The 19,800-nt window shown below is 42.5% G+C and overlaps 1 protein-coding gene across 6 annotated transcripts in view; it reads right to left on the bottom strand.

Annotated features, from left to right (window-relative positions):
• Window positions 1-19,800, bottom strand: part of MAP4K3 (mitogen-activated protein kinase kinase kinase kinase 3) — a 185,063-nt gene that overhangs the window by 74,628 nt on the left and 90,635 nt on the right. For 4 of the 6 annotated variants that reach the window (XM_069955269.1, XM_069955268.1, XM_069955270.1 and 1 more), the window contains exons 7-13: window positions 17,781-17,823; window positions 9,910-9,982; window positions 7,494-7,625; window positions 5,864-5,926; window positions 5,688-5,769; window positions 4,620-4,730; window positions 1,054-1,128 (exon numbers count right to left, since the gene is read on the bottom strand). In XM_069955269.1, the coding sequence (XP_069811370.1) occupies window positions 1,054-1,128; window positions 4,620-4,730; window positions 5,688-5,769; window positions 5,864-5,926; window positions 7,494-7,625; window positions 9,910-9,982; window positions 17,781-17,823 (579 nt within the window). The remainder of the gene's footprint in view (window positions 1-1,053; window positions 1,129-4,619; window positions 4,731-5,687; window positions 5,770-5,863; window positions 5,927-7,493; window positions 7,626-9,909; window positions 9,983-17,780; window positions 17,824-19,800) is intronic. The other 2 variants (XM_069955271.1, XM_069955272.1) reach the window with 1 other exon arrangement.

Consider the following 19,800-nt stretch of genomic DNA (forward strand, 5'->3'; position numbering starts at 1 on the left):
GTATTTTAGCTTTTCCTACACTGGATTTACAGTAATTGATTATGAGCATAGGCATGAAAATATGCTGTAAATCAGGAATGGGGAACCTTCGGCCCTCAAACTATTGAAAAACTACAAAAATTGCCATCAAGCCTGGAATTGTAGTTCTGCAACACCTTGAGGGTCGAAGGTTCCCCATCCCCGCTGTAAATAGTATCTAGATAACCGTAAAACGTATTAGATTTGCAAACTCCAGTAAAATGTATAGATATGTGATCACATACATCTGTCTCATAATAACTGCTCTTAAAGGGGTTATCCGTTAGAAAAAGAAGGCTACTTGCTTCTAGAAACAACACAACTCTTGTCTCCAGTTCAGGTGTGGTTTGCAATTAAAGCAAATGTACCATCAGTACCATTAGAATGAATGGAGCCGCATCATAGAGGGGCGGGGGTTTCCTCTCACTGGGGATTGGCTGGCCCGCCTCCAGTGCTTCACGCCCGGCCGGTGCCCGGGAATAGGATGGCGCTGTACCAGGAAACCTGATGGTACATTCACTTTAAGCTTCAATCACATCAATGGAACAGAGTTACAAAACTGGCATCCTAACTGGAGACAAGAGCGGTGCTGTCTCTAGAAGAAAGTGGCCTAACGCTTAAGAACCCCTTTAAATGGTCAAATATATGAACAGACAGAATCAAATTTGACACAAAACTCAGTTATGTTTAAATAAAGGGAAAATTACATGTATGGTAGCAAATCATATTTAATGGAAGGATGGAGAGGTATCTAAAGTTTAATAAGATATAGCCTACAGATGTGTTTTTCCTAGAAGTTAGAATGCAATAGACTGGTTAGTGCTATTCCACGTCATACTACAGAGGAAGCTGGCAGCTCATCTACAAACCTTGATGAAATGGGCACAGGAGGCAGATGTAGACTTCACGTTCAAGCTGCAAGCCTGGTAAGAGCAATGTTATATACTGCCTTAGCTACAGCGAGTTTAGGAAGCCAGCGTAATGTGTAATATAGTTAGGTGATACACTCAGCTTGCCGAGACAAGCAATTTGTACCTTGGGACGGGCAGCAAAACGAGGGGCCCGACGCACAGGAGGAGATGCAGGAGAAAAGATACCCCAAAACTTAAACTATGTGAAAAAAAACAAAAAGGGACCAACGCACACAAAAACATACAGGAAAAATCATAAATTTAATGATCCACATAATGATTATAGTACAGCATATCTGCCTTATCGTATCTATGGTTTCTAACAATATGACTTCTAAATGGCTTTGGAATATGTCAAATAAGAATGTATATCACTGACATGTACCAGTGTTCAAAGGAAACCCTTTCCTTCATATTTCACCCACGTTTTTTGTATTAAGCCTAGTGCAGGGCCTAAATGGGCAACGTACCAAACAGGGGATTCAATAGACACCAAGGTGACAGTCCCTGTGTCAAGCACTGTCGCCTTAAGCCTTGCACTTGGTATAACACAGCATGTAAGTTTTGCCCATTTTTTTCCATTGTGTACAGTATAACAGCTTGCTACCATGACACACAATAACAAAACCCCTTATTGTAGCCAATACGAAACAATACAGATGATATCGCTCATGAAAAAAATGTGACTCTGTACCCACAATCTGACCCCCCAAAACCACTTTGGATAGCTGCTTTTAATCCAAGATCTGTCCTGGGGTCCGTTTAGCAGGTGATGCAGTTATTGTCCTAAAGGACAACTTTTAAACTGGCAGCCCCGTGCCCAACAGTCGGAGCTTACATTGCGTATGCATTAGGCTGACATAACCTCTCTGTCTCAACTCCCCACCCTCCTAATTATTAGGAATGCTCCAGGCAGATTGTCTCCTATTCATCAGCTGTGTCAGCCCGGCACATGGACTGAATCATTAAGCACATGTTCAGCATTGAGAAAATGTTCCAGTGGCATTCCTAATGATGAAGAGGAGGAGGGACGGAGGGGTGGTGCAAAGTTAGGGAACAGATAGTCCCGTTTGGCATGGGCTGCAAGTTTTTAAGTTGTTTTTTAGGATAATAACTGCATCACCTGTCGAGCGGACTCCAGGAACGATCTTGGATTAAAAGCAGCTATCTGAAGGTACAAGTGGTTTGGGGGGACAGATTGTGGGTACAGAGTCGCTTTAATATTTAAAGGTACAGTAATAATAATGTTAAAGGGTATTCTGGCATTCGGACATGGAAGACCGCAGAGTAATTATACAGAGAATAATAGTAAAACATAAACACTGCACCCCAAACATGTACCATTACCTTGCCCAACAGGGCAGCAGGCTACAGTTCCCACAATGCATAACTGCCATCTGTTCCACTTTGTCCTCCTGTAGCTCAGCGATCGAGCATGCCCAGTTACAGCATTAGGAGTTATAGCCCAAGATGTTATTTGTCTCAGAAACAAGAGCGGCTGTAATTGAGAACTAAGGTGAGGGGCTAAATAGGGAGGTAGCACCATATAAAGTGCACAAAAGGGTGGAGACTTGCTCTTTAGCCGCCAGGGTAATACTGGGGAGGAGTGGAAGAGATGTCAGCAAAGCATTGTGGGAACTCTAGCCTGCTACCCACTTGGGCTGCTGCTGAAGCCTAGCCCACCCTTATTGCATTGAGAACGAGCACATAAAGAACAACAGTTGTACCTTTATTTTGTGTGTAATGACTCTGCATGAATGCCCGATTCTGTTATATTACTTTACAGTGTGGATTTTTTCTTTGTTTTGTATACTGGAATATCCTTTAAGGCTTGGGCACCAAAACTGATATTATAGTACTTTTTTATCCTATATGCCAATCTATGCTTTGTCATTTCTCCCCAACACCTTCTAGAAAGATAGAAGTTCCTCTTCAATTTTTATTACCCATTTCCTACAGTTCTCTCCTTCCTTCAGCTATTTTCCCATTGTGTTTTTTGCTGTGTAGTGAAAGCCTATGTCAGGGCGGTGTGTACATCAATATATATATATATATTTCTTAAAGACATGGCATTCCATCCGGTAAACTTTTTTTTTTACTCGATGTGGCTCAGTGGAATAGAGCTGAAACGTGTTCTACTCCATCAAACAAATAAACGTAAACCACCCTAACCAAAGCAAAAATGACACAGTGGGATCATGGAGGGTCTATGGATATCTTTTCTTTATGCATTGGAAAATTTCACAGCTTATTTGGCAAATGTGGTTTAAAAACAGCCTTCCTTATCTGTTCTTCTGTATTTTACCCCTCATGTCCTTTCCTATATGTTGGCCACAATATAGGATTTGCCTGTTTTTACCACTTCTTAACCTTTAAAGCATTATTGTCACTTACAGTGTACCTGTCGTTTTTACTTACAAAATCCAAATCAACAGTAGATGTCATTTACATTCATTTTTTTTATCATGCTTTAAAACAAAGCTGTACTTACTTGTATCCAGGTCCAGTCTCCTGAAGGCAGCTTTTTAGTCTTGTGCTGGTTGAAAAAATGCTGAGAAATCCCGCTCAGTACAGAGTGTTATGCCTCAATGTGTCCATCAATCAAATAACTGCCTTCTCTGTGAGCACAGATAACCGGGACTTCCAGCGTTTAATCTCTTTTTATGATTCAGTACAAGACCAAAAACCTGCCTTAGGAGACAGGACCTGGATACAAGTAAGTACAGCTTTGTTTTAAAGCATGGTACCTAAAAAAAGAAAAAATAATAATTAATGTAAATTGCAAATATGCTTCATATCACATCTACCTTTGATATAGATTTTCAAAGTTATAACAACAGTGACACTTTAACTTTTGAAACGTCACACAGACATGTCAGAGGTTAAGGTTGGTTGGGTTCTCAGAGTTGAGAATCCCTACAGTTGTTAGTTATAGTTTGGTAAAGCACATAGTGGAAGCTCGATCACCTTTATTGCAAGTGAGCTCCATTTGTAAGTCTATGGAGCCCATCTTCTGCTATTGGTCAGAATAGGTGACAAGCCTGGGAGCAAATTGCACTACCGTACACATCACATAGCTATAACTAATAATCAGAGGGGGCCTCAGAACTGACACCCCAATTGATCTTAAAAATTAAAGTAATACTTTGAAGTGAGTTTATGAGTATTCAGAACCTCATTCACTAGCAATGATACAAGATTAGTGGTTCTTACCAATAAAATAAACAATAAAAAGTTACAGTCAACTTATTGACATTGGGGAAGATTGATCAAACATGGTGTAAAGTGAAACTGTCTCAGTTTCTAGCAACCAATCAGATTCCACCTTTCATTTTCCAGTCTGTGAGGAATGAAAGGTGGAATCTCATTGGTTGCTAGGGGCAACTGAGCCAGTTTCACTTTACACCAATGTTTGTTAAATCTCCCTCATTGTCTTGTGACTCCACTGGATTACACATGGCCACAGATTACTATGGGGGTGATTCCAAATGAGAACTGTCAGTTAGTTGTACATTTTTGGGATCCATAAATCCTGAAAGTTTCTTTCGGATACGGTGACAAATACCAGCATTATGGGGTGCTCTGCGAAGTCTATAACATTTGTCTGGAGAAAGTAATCTGTCAATACTATTGGAAAACATTTTACAAGTTCCATGAAAAGGAGCCATGCGCTAAACATAGTGGTCATACCTCTGGATCGTCATCATCAAAATCGTGGTAACTAGAGTGGTCAGGATTGTTCACTTTATCCAACAGTTCAATAGCAAGAGTGCGATTCAATGGTTGCGTAACAAAAGGATGCTAGAAAAGGAAAAAAAAGTAATGTTAGCACAGCAGCTACAATATTCTCTACTATGCAATCTAACAATAAGAATCACTCAGACTCGTATCTTCCATTTATGCAGTTACATTTAATAAAATATGTAGAGATTTATAGACTTCTTCCAGGACTATCCTTAGATAAAACTTGGCAAAGAAAGGAAAATCCCTTTAATCCGCACAGCTTTGCAGGAAACTAGCCAAGTACTTGGTTGTATTGACTGTGACGATTGAAGCAAAACAACAAATAGTCTACAAAAGGCCCGAATAAAGATATAAAATAGAAAGAGTTTATGATGTTAGATGTTACAGGGATTTGGGTATTCTGTCTGGAACATCATATTTGTTGTTTCAGGGTAAACTGTCCAATGTGTGTACATGCGGAGTGACGTTATAACTGGCCTTTATACAACTAGTATATAGCACTGTCCACCATTTAGTATTCGTCACTGAGATAGTAGGTGGAGACCAGATGCTAATACGGACTTTATGCACTTCTTACAGAAGCGAAATCTTGCCCACTTATATCTCTTTAGCACACACCCTCTGAAAGAGCAGCAGTATGGAGGACATTACAAAGCAGAACTAAGTAGTGTAAGCTGTGAATCTATAATCGGTATGAGATATAACACTTACTACAAGTTACAGCACTGTCTCTGCGTCTCTCTCTCCAGACACCACCCCTTCCTCCTCACACTAGACCTAAATGGGCAAATGGGCAAGCCTAAAACTTCAGTGAGCTGATCTCTTTTGCAACAGACTTCAACAGATTTGAAGAGTGAATGGGGAGTTTACGTTTATTTTAGTTTAGTTTGTATTTATGTATAATTTTAATATCATTGCTAAAAATTGTCTCAACAAGTCAAGGATAGAGAGTGTGACAATGGTAATAAGGCCGTCCCCAGATATAAAGACAGTGATACATTACACATACGTTACCTGTAACAATTTTTCAGCTGTAGGCCTTTTCTTCGGATTTTTTGTGAGAGACATTTTGACAAAATGATGAAAACTATTTGACCTTCAAAGGAAAAAAAAAGCAGAAAGAAAACATTAGCTTCTAAATGAATATAGATAGGCGCTGGAGCAATAACTGGAGAATACCTGTTACTTACCATTTCATCTTATCTTTTAACTTTGGAGGCTGAAAATTGCTCTTTGTCATTAAGAATAAGGCCCTGAAAACAAATGACTATTAATGCCAAGGAAGTGGAGACAAAACTGAAGCAAAAGAACAATAGTGTGATAATAATACTAGCCTGATGAGAAGAAACCTGACATTTCAATATCACTAAATTATTCACCATTACAGATAGCAATTTTTATTAAAGGTGTCTGGAAAATATGAGAGAGAGAATAGAGGGTGACAGGTATGGAGGAGAAGCGATAGGAAGAGGTGGAAGAAGGGAGAGATGGCGGCAGTAAGACGGGATAGAAAGTGAAGAAATGGAGAGATTCCAACAGATAGTAACCATCTTACTACAAGGTGCCAACTGTGCACCCTGCAATATAGCAAAAGAAGGATTTGCACAGGTGTCAATGCATTTCTGATGAGATAAGCAAACCTCTAACACCCTTGGGTCTGTCCGAACCCGAACATCCTGGTTTTTTTTTATTACTGTTGGATGAAGGAGTTGGATGCAGCCCTAAGGGTCCTATTCCACGGGCTGATTGGGGCCCGATCAAAAATGTAAACGAGCGCCGATCAGCTAGATCGGCGCTCGCTTACTGGGCCTATTCCAAGGCCCGACAATTGTTTAGCGAGGGCTGCAGGGACATCGTTACCGCATACAGCATACATTACCTAACCATGCTGCAGGTCTTCTCCTGCGCTCCTTCTTTCTCCCGATCCCGCGCGTAGCAGCAGCAGCAGCTTCGGAGCGGCCTGTCTGAGCTGACAGATCGCTCAGCCAATCACTGACCGCATCGGTCCTTGCCAGTGATTGGCTGAGCTGTCTGTCAGCTCAGACAGGCAACTCTGAAGCTGCTGCTGCGAGAAGACCTGCAGCATGGTTAGGTAATGTATGCTGTTTGTGAGATCAACGGTCGCCGGCCGCGCACAGCTATTCCACGTAGCGATGTGCGGTTGTTGCCCAATGATTTTAAGTTTGCACCTAAATAAACGATCAGCCGATGACACGAGCATCGGCTGATCGTTGTCTCTATTCCACAGAACGATAATGGGCCGAAATCGGGCCGATTATCGCTCCATGGTATAGGCCCCTAAGGCAGCCTGGTAAACATGGATACAGCCAAATCCAGCTTCTTCAGCTACTGATAATCAAATGCAGAACGTTCGGGTCCAGACCAACCCAAGCGTGCTCAATGTTCACTCATCTCTAGAGATCATTTGTCTGGAGTAACGTATTATTTTTACCAGTAAGAAGTGCCATTTTGGTTAAGACAAACCAAACCTTTTCTAGGGCTACAACATCAGATTATACCCCATGTGGTACATTTAGGGCATGACAAGAATTGCTTGAGTTATAGGATTTAAATAAAAAATAAACTTCTTTAAAATCCCTTTAAAATAGAAATCGTGTCAAAAGAAAGCATTTTCCTTATCAGGACACAGGCATGTATATATGTGTGACCGGATAGCCGAGGGCGGCACGGAAGGTCATGGGCCAGAGGTTATGCACCACTGTTCTATAACTATAGGGTTGCATGATATGGTAGATAATAATTTCTCTAAGTAGCTAAAAAAAAAAGTTACAAAAAGGATAAAAGTTTTATGTGCTTTACCTCATTGGATGCAAGTCAAACATAGGAGGCTGAAGCTCTGCAAGCTCTATGGCGGTTATACCTACAGCCCAGATATCACATAACTGGTTATAACCACCTTTCCTCTCCACCGCCGCCACTTCTGGAGCCATCCTAAAGACACAGAATTATGGTCACAGATTTTCTAACATGTCGGTCAAATGTTGAAACAGAATTTTAGCACTTTGGCCAACGTTATTGTCCTTTTATTCTCTAAATCTTCTTACACATCTAACCTCCTCGTCCCATGAATACAAAGACCCGGTTGGGATTAGTCCAGGTGCTTAAGAAAATGAATAAAGCTATTAAGCTTTTTGGCGTTTTGGATACAAGAGCTGCGGTCTCTTTATAGCTGTTCGCTATCCTCCCAGTAAATAACATTTGGATCTGGGAACTTTGATGGTGGAAGAACAATGGGAATGATCCTGGGATGGAGCTTGGGTAATGGCAGCAGATTATTATTCAGTGATACTAATGTCAGGAGATCATATACCGCCAATGGGAAGCCTGCTGTGCAGTTTATCTCCCACAGACAGCTTCAGCTCTTAACTCATGATTATAATTATTATTAAATGGCTGCAATGTGTGTGCGTGTGTGATAGCGGACTCACAATGCCGGGTGATGACTGCGTCTGTGTACAGCACTACACAATATGTTGGCATTATATAAGCAAGGGGAAAAAGAAGAACGTTATAAAGGGTACCTGTCACTACGTGCTGCTATGTACTCTTCATAGTTCAGTGTGATGAGACGGAGCTCACACCAGGGGGACTGAGTTGTCTTGACAACCTAATCCCCCGATGTGAACAACGTCTTTTCTGCCATACTGTGGAGAGTACATAGCAGCACATAGTGACTGGTACCCTATAAAAGAGTTTCCAGGATTAAAATAATATGGCTAATTTCTACCAAAAACATAACCACTGACCAATAAATTATTATGGTATTGATCCCAATTGGTGAACACCGTAAAAGAAAAAAATGCCCAACGCCACAACTGCAGTTTTATCAGACACCTCGCCACCCAGAAAAACTGGAATAAAAAGAGAATAAAATTGTACCCGCCCATGCAGCGCAGCATCACCACTCACAGATCCACGCGGGTGTCCTGCGGCTCCCAGCCATGCAATAGTTACATAGTTAATACGGTTGAAAAAAGACACATGTCCATCAAGTTCAACCAAGGAAATATCCTGTCATTGGCTCAGAAACGCCCCTTCAGCCAGTCAGTGACTGGGGCATGACACCTCTGCAGTCACTGACTGGCTGAGCGGGTAATTCTTGCCAGGACGTGGCAATGCAGAAAGCCAGGAGAAACAGGAAACCAGCAGCTGTCAGTCAGCTGGGAGAGGGGGGCACGCAGAATGAGTAGGCATAGCTTGTTTATGTTCGCCCCACTCCTTGCCCGCCCAGGATACTTACATTTCCCTGGAGTCTCCCTTAAATTTTTGGAGTACTGTGGTCCTTTTTATGTAAATAGTGGACTTTTGGTCAAAGCCTTTTTGCTGCTGGCAGTGAGCAGTTTTGCTCTTTACCCTTCAAGGCATTATCCAGGATTAGAAAAACATAACAGCGCCAAAGTTGTCTTCAGCTTTTGTCTGGTATTGCAGTTTAGTTCCACACACAACATGACCATGTCTTTGGAAGAAAGCAGCAATGTTTTTCTAATCCTGGACAACCACTTTAAACACTGTCTGTTGTGGGGGGGTTTTTTCCAGACTTTCAATTCAATTGAACCAAATGCAGTATCATGGACAGGTTTTAGGGGAAAGAAGAAGGCCATGTTTTTCTAATCTTGAAAAACCTCTTCAAGGGATTAAATATCTATAGTGAGTATTGCTAAAGAGGTAGCCATTTTATTATTATTTTTGTCTGTATAAGTAGAAGTCATGCTTCCTCTAGACATATCTCCTTTCTATGGAAATTTGTAAACATATATAAAAAATTACTAAATTCTTTCCCACAACAGTGATACCCAAAATGATACCTGGTTTAGGCTTTAGATAAAGCCTAGAGGTGCCAACATACTTTCCACAGATGTCAGCTGGCAGCTATCTCTTCTGTTCCCAACATAAACATTTGAGCTAGCTGAACTTTCACATGTTTTCAAGGGAAACAGGAGGGGTAGATTCCTCTGGTGGCCACGTCTCTCTCTCTGAGAGCAAAAGGGGTTGGGCAGTTTAATCCAACATGACTGATCCTTCTCTTCCCCCAACATAATCTGTTGAAGGACAGTCGGAAGGCTTTAAAACAAATCAGCCAGTCCTGCTGACTTTTGACTAATGTATATGGGAAACTTTGCTGAGGACAGTCGGAGAGTTCCACAATGATCCAGTTCAGGTAATTAAAACTTTATGCATAAATTAATAGGAAAAAAAGCAAAAAGAAATCTCTTACCAGTATGGCGTTCCAATGAAAGACTTTCGTTTAGCTATTGTGGCTGTTATTTGGGCAGACACTCCAAAATCAGCTTAAAAAAAAGGGGAAGAAAAAAAAAAGAATATTAAACATAAAATATCAAGAGGTATTTCAATGGTCAAAAGTTGATTAAAGGAGAAGTCCAGCGAAAATTTTTATTAAAGTATTGTATTGCCCCTCCCCAAAGTTACACAAATCACCAAGATACACTTATTACGGGAAATGCTTATAAAGTCCTTTTTTTTCCTGCACTTACTACTGCATCAAGGCTTTACTTCCTGAATAACATGGTGATGTCACGACCCGACTCCCAGAGCTGTGCAGGCTGTGGCTGCTGGAGAGGATGATGGCAGGGGGAAACTGAGGGACACAGGGCACTGGAGGGACACCGAGCATCCCCCTGCCATCATCCTCTCCAGCAGCCACAGCCCGCACAGCTCTGGGAGTCGGGTCGTGACATCACCATTTTATCCAGGAAGTGAAGCCTTGATGCAGTAGTAAGCGCAGGGAAAAAAAGCACTTTATAAGCATTTCCCGTAATAAGTGTATATTGCTGATTTGTATAACTTTTGGGGGGCATTACAATATTTTAATAAAAATATTTCACTCAAATTCTCCTCTAATGAAAAGTAAAGGTTTATGTGTCTCTCACTTTAAACATTATCTGTTATAGTATATCCACTTGGTGAGATCAACAAACATGGGGGTAATATATTTTGCCAGTCTGATTGCCTCCAAGATCCAGTACAGGTATGTTGGAGAACTGTGGACAGATGCAGTATGAAAAAAGGCCCCTCTCACTGTGCCTTTATCTGCCTTTAACTGGTGTGGAGCCCCACAGCCTTCCCCAAGCAACTTCAGTTATTGTAGAAACATGCCATGTAACCACAAGGGTACACGTTACCACTGGTCATAACCTCACTTAGAAGGATTGCAGTACCCATGGCCATATCATCTGTTCTATAAACCATCCATGGAACTGTCTACAGAGTTCCTGTGTTCGTAAATGTAGTGCAGAAGACATAAGCGGGAAGTTAGTAAGACTGGCAAGCATGCAACTAGTTATGCCTGCAAAGTGAACACTGTGGTTCACCAACAACAAAATGACACATAGTCAACCAAGGAATGGTACTTTCCTCCTTCTCTGTTGCAGGGAATGTACACTGCGAAATAAATCAGAGCACGTGAGAAGAACCCTGACCTTGTGCAGAAGGAATGTGTCATTTAGGGATCTTCCCTGCTGAATCAGCTAGGACTATTAAATACACTATGTAAGAATGATCTAAATAATAACTTTCCTGGACTCTTAACACTTTTCTGACTCCCTGCACAGAGAGTACTCATCTGGCCTAGAATAACGCTCAGCTAATAACTAGCTCCAAACATCTGTGATCATTATAAGCTCAAGACGCAGAACATTCTGCAGCCTAAACGCCAGCAACCCAAATAGGATGTACTATAAATATCTTCATTGATATAAGAGAACGCTATCCACATGACTCAGCAATAGACCCATCCACACAAACATACATGATGGGACTAAAATTACTTTTAGAAATGGTTTCCTTTGTGTGAATAAAGTGAATCATAATGTTTTTTGCAGTGTAGTTGACCTTTTCAACAGTCATTATTATATGTACAACCCCAGTAAAATAAATAATAATAATAATAAAAATAAACCCCACACATAGGCTACCTTCACATGAGCACTGGAGGCGCCATCAGAAGCTTTTGGTGCCAATTCAGTTGAAAATACAAGATAAAATAGCGCAGTAAGCAGAAATATTCTGTATGTAAAATACAAATACATGAAGGAAACCCTACAAATCCCATTAAAGGGGTTGTCTGAGGAGCAGAAGACAGCAGAATCCTTCTGCTTCCCGGCACTCACTTCTGGTGACTACATGTCTTGGAAGTAAGCCTTCTGAGATGTGGATGGTGCGGGCATTTATCCAACGATAGTGCTGCAACAATAACATTAGCTGATTGAAGAGCATATCTTCATTTATTGGCTGATCGCAGGGCGTTCTGCGAGGGCCAACCAATGGTTATCCGGCCTATTACTGGCTCGCGTAAAAGACCTTTACAGAGCTGTGGACTGCAAAAGAGTGGTTTATACCGTCAACTCTAGTAGAAAATCTGCGAGTCTGTGCGATAGGGAAAGCCTGCATATAGTGCTTCCTCTACCCACTAGATAAGGAAAGCCTGCGAGTTCTGCTTCCTCTACCCACTGACAGGGAAAGCCTGCGAGTCCTGCTTCCTCTACCCACTGACAGGGAAAGCAAGCGAGTCCTGCTTCCTCTACCCACTGACAGGGAAAGCCTGCGAGTCCTGCTTCCTCTACCCACTGACAGGGAAAGCAAGCGAGTCCTGCTTCCTCTACCCACTGACAGGGAAAGCCTGCAAGTCCTGCTTCCTCTACCCACTGACAGGGAAAGCCTGCGAGTCCTGCTTCCTCTACCCACTAGATAAGGAAAGCCTGTGAGTTCTGCTTCCTCTACCCACTAGATAAGGAAAGCCTGCGAGTTCTGCTTCCTCTACCCACTGACAGGGAAAGCCTGCAAGTAATGCTTCCTCTACCCACTAAAGCTTGAAAAGCCCTTATTACACGGGGCGATAGAGGTGCAAACGAGTGCTGTCATCGCTCGCTTGCTCCTTGTTCCCTGCTGCCACTACTATATGTGACGGCAGCGAGCGGGTGCACACAGCAGAGGCCGCAAGGAGGTGCGGGGGGGCTGCCCAGGTGATCGCTAGATCGTCCAGGTGGCCCATAGAGGATAGCAGCGTTCTGCTGTTGCCGCTCCTATTCCACGGAGCGACGGCAGCTATCACAGTCGTTTGTCTTTCAACTTGTTGAAAGACAAGCAACAGCAACGGTCAGCTGACAACGTTCAAGTCGGCTGATCATTGCCTTCTATTACACGGGACGATTATTGGCCGTAACGGCCGATATCAGCGAAATACGTCCGATAATCGTTCCATGTAACAAGGCCTTAAGTCCTATTTCTCCAGCACAACCATTGAGAAAGCCTGGAGTCCAGCTTCTCCCGCCCACACAGATATTGCCAGCTGTTCCTAAATTAGTCTGTATACGGAGAGAGCTGCCAATCACTATACAATGGGAATGGGTCGGGAGAGCAGGACTCTCGGGCTATATTAGAAAAGTTTCAGAGTTTATAGAGAAATAGCTTTATTTACACAACCCTGGAAGCCCCTTTAGGAAACCCCTTTGATGCTATGCTTATTGTGTCACATTTTTCTTGAATACGCAGCTGTCTAGTTGGTTGAGCCACTATGTGAGTCATCCTGAGAGGATGTCCAAGTTTCCTTGAGAAGCTTTTGCTGAACACTATGAGGACCATTTTTTTTTCCCTTTAAGAGGTACAGTGTAATTCAGTGAAATCACAGTATGCTCCCTTCATTAACCCCCAGGATTATTTTCCCATTACCCTGGTCTGGACTGAACCGAGTGGAAGCTATTAAATCTGGTAGGTAGGAGATAAAGAGGATAATCGTTTTAGGAGTCACGGAAGATTTGCATCTATTGAACCCAGTAGTCACTTCTGGCATAAAAGGCTCTCGCTATCTTTCTGCAGGAGCACCGGCGACTAAGATTAAAGGATTTTAAACCATGCCAGTAACCTTCCAACAACAGGAAGGGCTTTTACAGGCCTTTAAATCCTCACAAAACTGTTTTGTAAAGGGGGGGGGGGAGGAGGGGGGAGGGGGGTAAGGAATCATTTGTGCTGCGCAAAAATCTCCAGTCCATGCGCACAAATCATCATTAGGAGCACAGGCCCTCATTAATATTGCACAATGTTGCTATTTAACAAACAACGCCTGACTGACTGGAGGACTGCTGCGAAATTATTTTTGTGCAAAACAACACGAAAATTGTACATGATAAATTTGGCTAAAAAGGTAATGTAAAACCACACACCCACCGGGCAAAAAAGTAAAAAATGGTCCTGCATAAACTGCTCAAAAATAGCGCATATTGCTTGATAAAAAATATAGGTGTGCAAAAACACCCTTCTTTATCAAAATACTGGTGCAAAACAAACTATACATTTTCCCTTAATGGGTGATTTCTCCATTCTCTGGGTAATCTGATACAATAGTGTGGTATATGTAAACTGTATATACTAAAGCAAGCAGCATGAATCGATGAACCCTTCTTGTCAGATTTCAACAGTTCTAGCTGGTGGAGGTGACGTAATGGTGTGGTAATTTTTTTTATTTGTCATGCCCTGGGTTCTATGATGCTTCTGGATGAATGCTTATGAAGTAGAGCTCATGTAAGCGTTGTAGATGAACATCCCTTCATTACAACTGTCCATCCCTATGGCAGAAAGACACCTTCAAAAAGACAATGCATCATGCTACAGGGGTTATACAGGCATGGATTGGTTCCAGGAACATGACTGTGGGTTTTCATTGCTTTCCTGGCCTTCACAGTCCCCACCTATTAATCCTATTGTGCATCTAAGAGATGAGGATGAATAAACTGTACGGAGTCCGTATGACCATATCATTTTTGGCAACTACAAAAAGCTATCCTGACTACAAGGGCCAATATGTCTGCAGAATGATTTCAAAACCGAGTGATGTCATGCTGTGACTGTGAAGGCTAAAGGACATCCAAGGCACAACTAGATAGGTGTCTTTATCAAAGTGGTCATTGCATATATATAACCACCCCCGGAAGACTAACAAGTGTTCAACATTCTTGCAGTTCTAATACAGGGGAAATGAAGCATAACACAGCGCCCACTGAATGTAATGCATGGGCACCTTATTCCTCCACTCCTTTCCTCTAGACTTAGTGCACAGCTCAGTGAGCAGTGACAACTTTAACACTTGCTTGAATCTCTTGTAACAGCATAAAGTAGCTGAACCCACAAACCACATGAGAGGCAAAGTGTACTGCAATCTAGAGGGGGCCATACACCTTTAAAGTGTCCCTGTCCTTATAATTTTTAACATTTAAATTAACAGTAGATGTGATATAAAGCAAGTTTGTAATTTATATTCTCTTTTTTTTTTTTAGTTCTCATTGAAAACACGGCACTTCCTGTTTTCTGACTCTTTTTTTTTTTCTCAAACAGTCAGAAAACAGGAAGTCCAGTGTATCCCAGGCCCTCTAAATGATCACAGAGAGAAGGTAGTCATGTGACTGATGGACATAATGAGCCGTGACTCTCTGTACTGGCCAGAAATCCTATATTTAGGGTGGGATCACACGTACCGGATCAGTAGCGGATTTTGCTGCGCATTCCTTTCCGGTTATTTTCAATGAGAATACATACTCGCAGCGCCACTGACATCCCTGTTAACCCCGTTGCAGCCACTGATTGGCTGATCGGGACGTCCAGATGTCGGGAGCCCCCCAAGCAAGCCGGAGCGTGGAGCAGGTAATGTATGTACCGGCTGGCGGGGCGTTAACGGGAATGTCAATCCTGCTGCGAGTATGTATTCTCATTCAAAATGACTGGCAAGGGATCCACAGCAGATTCCGCTGCAAACTCACAGCGTGAAATCCGCTGTGGATCAGGTACGTGTGATCCCACCCTTAGTCTGTTTTTTACAACCAGCTCAAGTCTAAAAATCTGCCTTCAGGAGACTGGACCTGGATTTCTGGTAAGTTCAGCTTTGTTTTACCTCAGGGAGATCAACCAAAACACCGCAGAGACACCACCACGTGTCTCAACGTCAGTGTATTCTAGAACATTGCCCCCTGGGAAATCGAATATGCAAAAGAACACTGCAAAGACACCATCACATGTCTCGACGTCAGTGAACTAGCCAGACCTTCCCTCCGGGAAGGAACAACCAAGCCAAAGCGTTCTCCAGTCAAGGAAACCACCTCAGCAAGGTATCCATCCACAGACAGCTGTTTCGGGGTTTTTGCCCCTCATCAGTGTGGAGTAGGTTTCTGGCTAGTGGGAGCAATGACTAGTAAGTGCATGCAAAAGGACGCTGGTTCACCTCAGGGAGATCAACCAAAACACCGCAGAGACACCACCACGTGTCTTAACGTCAGTGTATTCTAGAACATTGCCCCCTGGGAAATCGAATATGCAAAAGAACACTGCAGAGACACCATCACATGTCTCGACGTCAGTGAACTAGCCAGACCTTCCCTCCGGGAAGGAACAACCAAGCCAAAGCGTTCTCCAGTCAAGGAAACCACCTCAGCAAGGTATCCATCCACAGACAGCTGTTTCGGGGTTTTTGCCCCTCATCAGTGTGGAGTAGGTTTCTGGCTAGTGGGAGCAATGACTAGTAAGTGCATGCAAAAGGATTTCCCAGGGGGCAATGTTCTAGAATACACTGACGTTGAGACACGTGGTGGTGTCTCTGCGGTGTTTTGGTTGATCTCCCTGAGGTGAACCAGCGTCCTTTTGCATGCACTTACTAGTCATTGCTCCCACTAGCCAGAAACCTACTCCACACTGATGAGGGGCAAAAACCCCGAAACAGCTGTCTGTGGATGGATACCTTGCTGAGGTGGTTTCCTTGACTGGAGAACGCTTTGGCTTGGTTGTTCCTTCCCGGAGGGAAGGTCTGGCTAGTTCACTGACGTCGAGACATGTGATGGTGTCTCTGCAGTGTTCTTTTGCATATTCGATTTCCCAGGGGGCAATGTTCTAGAATACACTGACGTTGAGACACGTGGTGGTGTCTCTGCGGTGTTTTGGTTGATCTCCCTGAGGTGAACCAGCGTCCTTTTGCATGCACTTACTAGTCATTGCTCCCACTAGCCAGAAACCTACTCCACACTGATGAGGGGCAAAAACCCCGAAACAGCTGTCTGTGGATGGATACCTTGCTGAGGTGGTTTCCTTGACTGGAGAACGCTTTGGCTTGGTTGTTCCTTCCCGGAGGGAAGGTCTGGCTAGTTCACTGACGTCGAGACATGTGATGATGTCTCTGCAGTGTTCTTTTGCATATCAGCTTTGTTTTACAGCATGATAACAGCAAGAAAAATAATGAATGTATATTGCAAACTCGCTTTATATCACATCTACTGTTGATTTAGATTTGGAAAGTTATAACGAAAGTTACACTAACAGCTCTGGCGCTGGATAATGCAAAGAGTCAGGCAGCTGAAATCCAACATGCCCAGCTCTTCTTGTACTCAACATTATCAGAATGTTGGGAGATCCTCATACATTTCACAGAGTCATCTGTCCCACAGAAGTCATCAGGCTCAGCTCATTTTTGAGTAAAGGGTACACCTTGAAGGGGTACTCCTTCCAGCAAATAATTATTATTATTATTATTATTATTATTATTATTATTATTATTATTATTATTATTATTATTTCAACTCTACTAGAGTAAGAGAGTTATACAGATTTGTAATTTACTTCTATTTAAAAATCTCAAGTCTTCCAGTACTTATCAGTTGCTGTATGTCCTGCAGGAAGTAGTGTATTCTTTCCAGTCTGACACAGTGCTCTCTGTTGCCACCAATGTCCATGTCAGGAACTGTCAAGACCAGTGGCAGATCCCCATAGAAAACCTCTCTTACTGACAGTTCCTGACATTAACAGAAGGGGGCAGCAGAGAACAATTTATCAGACTGGAAAGAAAAAAAAACACTTCCTGTAGAATATACAGCAGCTGATAAGTAATTAACTGTCCTAATCAACTGGGACCTCTTTTATTCACAATTTTGGGCTGGTCATTTGTGCTTCAATAGGTCTGACTTGCTGTTCATACTATTCTGTAACATGTTTAGTCTATCATGGGCTCATTTGCTTGTAGGTTTCTGGGAAAGGTACAAATGCTAATTGTAAAAAGATTTAAAAAATTAAAAAAATTTAAAAAAGTACATCACTTACCAAGCTTTACATGCCCATTATCAGTCAGAAGAATGTTTGCTCCCTAAAATGAAGAAAAAAAAATTACATTCTGTCATTAAATTAATATTTAATACAAGAAAGATCCCAATGTTAGAGAAAAGGTTTCAAAATGGTCACAAGGGCAGAGATCCATCTTACTTCAGGGGAAATCAGTCTGGTTACACTGACATTATAACGTGTCTGTTCACACCTATTAATCACATAGCTACATGCTAAAGCTTAAAAGATTCTTGTCCTTATTCTTTCACTTCTAATCCAATCCAAAACCCAATATCCTTCTTTTTCATTCATTCTGCTTGGCTGCACTGTCATCATCCCCCATACAAGCAAAAATGTGGTCAAGAAAACATTACGTATGAAAATGTCAGAATGACTGGCAGCGCGCCCCCGCACCGAGCGGCCGTAATTCAATATTCGCTAAGAAAACAATATTTACTTTGCCTCCTGAAAGGGAAATAATTGTTTGGAAAAGTAACAAAGATTAAAAACTTGTCAAATGAGAAAAGGATCAGAGATGCGTCAGCGGCTTCCCGGCCCTTCACAGTATATTAAACACGCTGCCGCTTGACACAATTTAATTGAAAATATTTGTAATCATTAAAGCGTGATCGCAGAAAGGATAAGGGCTTCCTAATAATAGACCTTGTACCCCCCAACTACCAGGACCTTCCACCTTACTTATAGATGTTGTTTCAAAAAATTTTTAAAATCCTGCCTGGTCTTGTTACAGTAATCCTTCAGAGGGGTTACTGAGGTTATAGAGCCGCTGAGCACTCCCTCCACACAGCACAGCTATGTCTCATTCTCTCCATTCCTGTATGCCAGTAGTACACGTACATGGACTTTCTTTCCCTTACTTCTCTGTCCATTCATAGCAAAGCACATACTTCTCTCTGCTGTACTGTGAAAGTGCTGGTGTAACAACCGACAGCTGTTGCGTAATCAGTGCACGGCAGCACTGATTGGCTGAGGGGGAGAAAGGGGAGCAAGGGGAGCCGGTGTTAAAGGGGCCGGGTCCCATACACGCAGCAGATCCGCTGCGTGTATGGGACCCATTATGCTTTACAGTACAGGATCTGCAGTGGATTTCGCTGCAAACTCGCAGCGTGAAATCCGCTGCGGATCCGGTATATGTGAAGCTACCCTGAATTGGAAGACTGGTTCAGCATACAGGCAAAGGACCTAGGCTTTCACTGGCTCTGTCACGTAGCACATGGAAAACCCCACACCACTTTCTGTACTTTGTCCTGATCTAGCTGTTACTAGAGACAGTGTTTCAGAGGTATTAAAGCTAAAAAAGCAGGCAGGAACTGGGCTCCGAGTCGTCAGGGTGGACCCTGGTGAAGTCTCCCCTCCCCACCAAGTTTGTAAGAATTAAATGCTAAGCTACTTGTTGACTAGACTACACAACTAAGGAAACAAGTTAGCAAATTGGTGCTGGATTGGAACCATTGTGCCATGCCATAAATCTATGCTAGCACTCTGTAGTTATCCATGACTGGTTCAGGATACTTTAGAAAAAGAAATATCAACAGTCCTTCTGACTGACAGTATACTGTCATGAATGATTCAGCTGAGAATGCCGCTGACTGTAAATCCCTTTAGAAATGAGTAGTAGTGTGGAGAAGACCTCTCCGATATAAGACTGAGAATAGCGCTGTCTTTTTATTTTTAAAATCATCTGGTGACAGTAAGTTATAAAGATTTGATATTTACTTTTATTTAAAAATCTCAAGTCTTCCAGTACTTATCAGCTGCTTTATGTCCTGCGGGAAGTTGTGTATTCTTTCAAGTCTGACAGTGTGCTTTCTGCTGCCAACTCTGTCCATGACAGGAACTTGCCCATGACATGATGGGGATTTGCTACTGCTCTGGACAGTTCCTGTCACAGACAGAGGTGGCAGCAGAGAGCACTGTGTCAGACTTTAAAGAATACACCACTTCTTGCAGGGCATACAGCAGCTGGTAAGTAATGGAAGACTTGAGATTTTTAAATAGA

Source organism: Dendropsophus ebraccatus, chromosome 15 (genome assembly GCF_027789765.1).
Source record: "Dendropsophus ebraccatus isolate aDenEbr1 chromosome 15, aDenEbr1.pat, whole genome shotgun sequence".
NCBI classification, from domain to species: domain Eukaryota; kingdom Metazoa; phylum Chordata; class Amphibia; order Anura; family Hylidae; genus Dendropsophus; species Dendropsophus ebraccatus.